The following is a 7994-nucleotide window of genomic DNA, read 5'->3' on the forward strand; positions in this document are numbered from 1 at the left end:
TCCCTACACTTGGTCACCTCTGCTTCCCTTTGCTGGTGTGTGGCATGGCTTCTTGTACTGCTTGCTCTTCTCTTCTGAAGATTTGGTAAGAGAAGGGATGAGGATGTTTGGGAAGGCAGCATTCTTCACTGCAGAGAGTAACATCACCCATTGAGGGATCTGGCTCTCCTCTTTACAGCTACAAGAGGATTAGCATTAGTGTCAGCATTGGTTCGCTGACTTGAATTGAAGAATAACTGCATGGAGTCTGTTTTACATTTAGAAATTCTCCACATGCTGGTTTTAGTTTCAGGATATGAAAGAAACGCCAAAGCAATATAGTCTGGGGTTTAATTACCAACATTTGCAACAGTACTTAATTTATCAGGAGATATTTAAAAACAGGTTGATTTCTGTTTCAGATTCACTATACTGTTTGATAGGAAAAGAGCTTGCATAGCCCAGAGCTGCCAGGAGTTGGGAGGAAATGTCAAGTGATTTTCATAATGATCAATCCAAACTTCATAATGTTTACCACTAGTGTCAGATTGCAGACTCTTGCATTAGTTTTCTCTCAACTGAAAGGTTAATTTAAGAGGCAAAAATTAATGGACAAAAAACAATGTCAGATACCAAATCAATGCTGGGAATGTAGGAACAGACTGAAAATTGAGCTTGGCCTCACAAAGTAAGCAAAATACTTGAAAATTGTTTCTCATTTTTACTTGCCTGCCCAGAGCTGTATTCTGAACTCTGTTCCCTTTAGAAGAGCTGGAGGTGTGACAAGGCCTGTACAGGGAATTCCTTCAAATGATGCTTTTCTCATTTTCTGCTCAAACTGTGGGAATTGCCAAGGTCAGAACTGGATAAGCCTGGGAATTAGGAAAGGACTTACTCTCGTCTCCTCTCCTGTTGCCTTCCTTCCCCTCTTTATACTATCAAATCAACATAATTGATAGGTGTAAAATTGTTCTTCTTTCTCTTTTCCTACTTTCTAGGAATTTGCTGGTCTGCTCTTTGCTTTATTAACCACATCAGCCAGTGACATGTTAGTGACTTGCATGCAGAATATGTTAATGAGCTTTAGATAGTTGCTGACAATTGCTATCCATACATCTCAAAATGCATTGCAAAGGTAGGTGAACATTCTAGCTGTGTTTTACAGTTGTCGCAGACAAGCTGAGAGACTGGCTACAGGCATAGAATTTTGTCCCCTGAAGTGTTATTTAATGCTTCTTTAGTCCTTATATAGTGTAAACTTCTTCCAGAAACCAATTATATTAACATAATGTTCATCAGGCTTAAATAATCCTTTTCCTGAGGTGAGGAATTAGGTGCATAGTGTAAGGATTCATACAGGTCAGGCCTTGTTTAAACATAAACATTGACAAGTGTTCCTGTTGGAGGATGATAAAATTAAGGAAGTGGCCCTTATATGTTCAGGGGAAAGCAGTAAGATACCTCCAGTGTAATTCGGTGTCAAAGGGAGGAACACAAAATCCTGAGTCCTGTTTTTTCTCTCTATTTGATATCTTACAGTTTCTTTATAATATACAGACAGGCCGATATCTCTGTAGGAATGCTTCCAGTAAGTTGGAGACAACTGTATGCTAAACCATTTTGCCACACAGCAGTGTCTCAAGATGTGAGTGGGCAGTGCTTTAGCCTCGCTGTCAGATTGCTTTTCCAAATATGAGCTTATTGTGCTCTAGTGTTGTGACAAAAAGCTCTCCCTTTACTTGGGGAGAATAGCATATATTTCTTAAGCCTGTCTGCTTCTCTCGAGTAGAGAAAAAATGTTTATGGAGGGTTTCCCTGAACATGTGGGCCTGTGCCTGCCTGTCTTCTCAGTTGGAAAATTCATTTCACAAGACAGATAATTGAGCTGTAGGCTAACTGGGAGAGCAAGCAGATGTGCTTCCTGCAGTTGAAACATTTTTTTTTTTGTCTTTTTCCATTATTCACTCTGTCACTTGTCTGCAGTAACACAGAGATGAAGATACTCCTCCTCCCTTGTGCAGAAAAGGTCTCATATTTCTCCAAAGCCATATGTTTTGCCTTCCCTTTTTTGCCATTTAACAAAAGCTCGAAGTTTTAAATACTTCAGAGACATCCAAATAATTGCTGTTAGGCAATGGTTTGTAGTTTAATGAAATTGCTGAGGCTATTCATAAGGTAAAAATAGTTCTATGGGCTCAAACATTTTGCTCAGATGGATCCTATATGAATGTCTTTGCTATAGACAAAGTATTGTAACACTTATTAAGGTTTTAACTATAGGCAAAGTATTGTAACACTCAAGAGATATGTTTAATTTTAAAAAGTCGTAATAGGGATTTTTATGTAAGAGGTCATCCTAATTCCCTTTGCGGATATATTCTTTATGGTACCCAATATCACATGTTTTCTCTCAGGACTTGAAAACACCTCCCTGAAAGAAAATAGTTTAATAGCGCATTACAGATACAAATATGGATTTATAAATGCCAATAGATACTTGCATGTACAAACATACATTTTACTCCTGCAACAGAGGCATGAATAAAATTGTAGAAGACATGAGAGGTCAGGGTCTGAAAGCTTGACCTTATCAATCTACCTGAAACTAGAGGAGGGCAGAACATTTGAAATGGAAATCAGTAGGACTGGGAGATGTTATGATATGAACAAGACAATCTATGTCAGTAACAAGTTAGGATTCTTTTTCTGTAAAATTGAATATTTTTAAATAAAACTTATCAGAACATTCTCAAAAAAAGGGGTTTAATATATTGTTAATTTTCAACTGCATCAGTAATTTATTAACTGCATCTTCATACACATTTTAGTGATTTTCTTAACTTTTTAGTTTGCTATCAGACTTAAAGGAGAAATTATTGCCCTCTTTCCAGAGAGAGTGAGATGATCTCTGGTCAGAATTTCTCCAGTTGTGAGTTTAATGCAAAGCACCAGTGGTACTGCAGGAGCAGTTTTGCAGTTAATACAACACATCAGTATTTTCATTTGTATGAAGTTCCCTCTTTTTCTCTGCTCTTAAATGTTCTCAAAATATCCTCAGTCTTGCTTAAGTAACGCTTGAACCTGCAAGACTGGGCGACAATAACACACAAATCTGGATATCTCTCTAAGTGCTTTGAACGTGTTCAAAGGCAGATGTTTGCCCAGGGCCTTTTTCTACTAAGAACATTCTCTGCATAGTTAAGAATTTTCATTTTTTCTTCTGTGTGCTGAATTATTTTATAGGATTTAGTCAACTGTGGAAATCAAACAGTGCCTTTTTTTGTTAACTATTCCATTTGTACATAAATTTTCCTTCAAGCAGTAACAGCTATTTTTCACAGGTACAATGGGAATGCATTAACCCCAAGTACAAAGCCAAGAAGAAGAATTACAAGAACTCAGGCATCGTCATCCTTAACCAGTGCAAGGTAAATATGTGTTTTGCTCTTTGGCTGTGTCTTTACTAAGCTCTCAGTGATATATTTTAATGGTAATTGGAAACGTATACAATGAAGTTGAACTGCCTGTAGAATAGCGATGGAAACTGATTCTCTACAAAAAGGAAATACAAGGACTTGAATCCAAAAGTAATCTGACTGTCCCCAACTCTCCTCCTTCATTTCTCTTGCCCCATCTCTGCTGTTGTACAGGGGAGTAGGAGGTACTAAACTCTTACACCTACTGGCTTGCCAATTGACCTTTTGTGTGGTTTCCCTTCCAGTGTTTCCATAATTTCTACTAAATTGCTCTTGTTCCTCATAAACCAATAGCAAAATTTCCACTGACTTCCAACTGAGGAGGAGCAGAGCTTGGTTCTACTTTTTATGAGAATTTTCCTTTCTGTAGTTTTAGAATGTTGGTATTTTCTCTGTTTACATTTTTGCTTCTGTCTCAAACTGTATTTAATGCTTTCTGTGTTTACCTTATTTTCAGTTGGTCTCTTCCCTCCTTCCAATTTACTTTTTTCAGGCAGTTCTTTGATGTTCCAGTAGTACACAGCTAATTTGAATGTCTTGCTGTCTTGTCTGCAGATCCACAAGATGCATTCTTTCTTAGACTATATCATGGGAGGTTGCCAAATACAGTTTACAGTAAGTGTCTTTCTTCTCTAACTTGTTTTGAAGAAAGGGAATCCCCTTAGATACTGATTCATTACTTTCACAGAGAAATGATTCTTACATGCCATTCCTTGGTAAATTATTAAGATCTTCTTGCAAAATGTATTAAGCCTGGAAAATAAAACTGTGCTAATGCAGTGAGATTGTTCTTGCACATTGTGATTTACTTTTATGTTTTGCAGCAATGACAATCATGTTTTAAAAAGTAAAGGCAACTTCATACAGGGGTGAGAAGCTAAGCCTGTGAAGTCTCACCAATTCCGTCCAAGCTACACCCAGTCCCAAAAGCTAGAGAACTGTGTTATTCCCTGTGACCAGTGCTTACTGGCCTTTGGCTTTTGAGCCTCAGTTTGTTCACAAGTGTTGTAAATAAATTCCCTTGCTGGGACTGTGTCACAGGGAGGAATTTCATCTCACCTGCCTTTAGCTGCTTAATTATTAGATGTAAATTTAACATCAGTCCTATATTTATCAAACCTATGGGCCAGATTTCCTTTCCAGAATAAGTCCTTCATTGAAGCAAGTTGTTTCCTCTCTAATGGTGTCACATAGAAAGTCACAGGCAGAGGGACAGTCCAGCCAGGGACATCTCTCTGTCAGTCTGGGGTAAATGCTGGGGTAAATGTTGATATTTCATACCTCAGCCATAGCTACTAACAGTAAGATGGCACTACTAGTGGCCACAGTTGTAATTCAAAGCAAATTCAAAAGCTACTCAGTTAAAACGGGATAAATCTATTTGTAAAGCTCTCCATAAACAAACATAAAGTATTTTGCATTTTGAAATAATAATTTCTAGAAACATTTAATGCTGTGTGGCTTGGTGGAGTTTTTTGTTTGTTTATTGGCTTTTTGTTTCCCCTTTTTTATTTCTTCACATTTTGAATCTGGGAAATGAAATGAAAAATGTCAATATTTCCCATAGCATAGGATACAGATTGTGGTTCAGTTCCGGTCTGGTTGATGTGACTTCTAATTTCATGACAGTTACAGGAATAAAATCTAATGCTCCAAGGTAATATTCTTCTAATGGAAATATCTTCTTTTTCTGTAGCACCCTGTCCTGTTTCTGCTCCCAGATACCAAGTATCAGACAGTGGAACCTTCCATTTCTCTTTTTACAGACAAGCCTTCATTTTCCAGAAAGATTTAACAAAGACCTATTTTGTCTTTAGACAGTAGTGAATTGCCTTCTTCTGTACAAATCAGCTCTTTGAGGTGTAAAACATGCACTTTACCAGTACACCTCGAAAACTCATTGCATAACATCCAGTACTGGGGACTCTCTCTCTGGCTTTGAAGGACATACCTAATATAGAGAACAAAGATCTTATAGTTGTCCTCTCTCAAGCAAAGCATCCTGTGTAATTACGTCTCTGCGTTACACAGCTGCTTCTTCTCTTATCCCCACATGCCTGCAATGCCCATTTTTTCTCCCAGTCTGAAACTTGCAAAATCCTGGAAGCCCCTTTCATTTCTCTTTCCTGACATTTCCTCCCTAAAAATATAACCGGAAGCTCAATTTTCAAATGTGTTCAAGGCCATTAGCAGCAAGACTGTAATGTCTTTAAGTAATATTTAAAAGCCTTTTCTAATCAGGGCAGGTGCTTAAGCACTTGCAAAGACTGGTTAATACGCATTTCCCACAACTCTAGCTCAAGCACAGGAGCACCGTAACCATTAGAAAATGTCTAGGGATATACATAGTATTATGTTACAGCTGTGCTTTTCAAACTCTTTTTGATTCCTCCTGAATGTTCTTCCAGTGGAAGAGCAAGTCCTTAGACAGTGCACTGAAGGGTTGTGGCAATTTGCTTGCCTTCTATTCACTTATGGCAGATTTCCTATTAGTAGGCTGTGAACCACAAGCTGAAAACTGCAGTGTTAAAATATGTTAAAATGGGTGGTACTGCTTCTACTGTATTTTACTATTTTAGTATTTCATTTTGCTGAAACCACTGATAATAGGAAACAGGTGAAATCATCTGCAAGGACAGGCAGTGAGGACATAAAAGAAATGCAAGATGCATTGTACAATGAACCACAGAGATCCCTGAATTACTGTTGACCTCAGTGGTAAATCCACCAGTTACAGGATTTTGTAAACTCATTCTCGATTTTCAACCTGCACAGACTGAAGGGAAGGTGTTGTGGATGTCTGTGCCTATAGCTCTGTTCATGTATAACCTAGTGGTTCTATGAGCAGGTTGAAAGCTTATGGGTAGGAATTAGGGATCGGGAGAACAAAGGGAGTCTTGTGGTTGGATTTGACTACAGGCTGCCAGATCAAGTGGAGCCAATCAATGAAGCCTCCTTACTCCAGCTTGAGGAAATGTGCTCACAGGCTCTCATCCTGATGGGGGATTTTAACAGATCCTCCTAGAAGACATGCTCAGGCACACGGAGGATGGGGAGATGATTCAGGACAGGCAGCATGGCTTTACTTGGGGCAAATCCTGCCTGACCAACCTAGTGGCTTTCTACAATGAAATAACTGCATCAGTGGAAAAGGGAAGACCTACAGATGACATCTATCTGGACTTCTACAAAGCCTTTTACATGGTCCCACACAACATGGACATTCAGTGGATAAGGAATTGGCTGGATGGCAACACCCAGAGAGTTGAGGTCAGTGGCTCCAGGTCCACATGGAAAATGGTGACAAGTGGTGTCCCTTAAGGGGTCCATACTGGGACCAGTGTTGTTTCATATCTTAATTAATGATATTGACAGTGGCATTGAGAGCACCCTCAGCAAGTTTGCTGATGACACCAAGCTGGGAGGTGCAGTTGATATGCCAGAGGGACCTGGATAAGATGGAGAAGTGGGCCCAGGGGAAACTCATGAAGTTCAACAAGGCCAAATGCAGGGTCCTGCATGTGGGCCAGGGCAACCAGAGATACAAACACAGGCTGGGGGAAGACATACTAGAGAGTAGACCTGTATAAAAAGACCTGGGGCTACTAGTGGATGAAAAGCTGGACACGAGCCACCAATGTGCAATTGTAGCCCTGAAGGCCAACCCCATCCTGGGCTGCATCAAAAGAAGTGTAGCCAGCAGATCAAGAAAGGTGGTTCTACCCCTCTATTCTGCCCTGGTGAAACCTCACCTGAAGTACTGTGTCCAGCTCTGGAGTCCTCAACACAAGAAGGATGTGGACCTGTTGGAGTGTGTCCAGAGGAGGGCAGTTAAAATGATCAGAGGGCTGGAGCACCTCTCTTATGAAGACAGGCTGAGGCAGCTGGGTTTGTTCAGCCTGAGGAAGAGATGACTCCAGGGGGAAATTATAGCAACCTTCCAATACCTGAAAGTGGCCTATAAGAAGGCTGGGGAGGACCTGTTCACAAGGGCATGTAACAATAGGACAAGGGGTAATGGGTTTAAGCTAGAAAAGGGTAGTTTAGGTTGCACATTAGGAAAATTTTTTTAATATGAGGATGGTGGATCAATGGAATGGGTTGGCTAGAGAGGTGGTGGGGGGCCCATCCCTGGAGAGGAAGGTCAGGCTTGATGGGGCTTTGAGCAATCTGTTCTAGTGTGAGATGTCCCTGCTTATTGTAAGAGGGTTGGACTACATTTTATGATTCTATGATTCTATTAAAATATTGTCACCAGCTGACCAACTGCAAATTTTACTTCCTCCTGCCTCAGTTGCTTGAGTCCCCAGTGGTAACAGCACAGACATACTGTGATACATGATATGTTTCCAGAAACATATCAAAGATTCTCCAGTGGGCGCTGAAGCAAAAGGGTGCAGCCTACAGGGGAGATACTCGATGGTCCTTTTGCTTTCTGCACACAGCAAATAATCTCCTTTTCCCATAGTCCTAATCTGGTTCATTCAGACCACTGAAATAGAGGAAGGCCTGTTCCTTCCACCTTCCCAGATTTCCATT

General features: G+C 40.1%; 1 protein-coding gene across 1 annotated transcript in view; it reads left to right on the forward strand.

The window, feature by feature from the left end:
- CPNE4 (copine IV) overlaps positions 1-7994 on the forward strand; it is a 182017-nt gene that overhangs the window by 130833 nt on the left and 43190 nt on the right. Inside the window, exons 8-9 of the mRNA XM_010007483.1 lie at positions 3321-3407; positions 4011-4070. Coding sequence (XP_010005785.1) covers positions 3321-3407; positions 4011-4070 — 147 coding nt within the window. The remainder of the gene's footprint in view (positions 1-3320; positions 3408-4010; positions 4071-7994) is intronic.

This window comes from Chaetura pelagica, unplaced genomic scaffold (genome assembly GCF_000747805.2).
Source record: "Chaetura pelagica isolate M959 unplaced genomic scaffold, ChaPel_1.0 scaffold10, whole genome shotgun sequence".
Lineage (NCBI taxonomy): Eukaryota > Metazoa > Chordata > Aves > Apodiformes > Apodidae > Chaetura > Chaetura pelagica.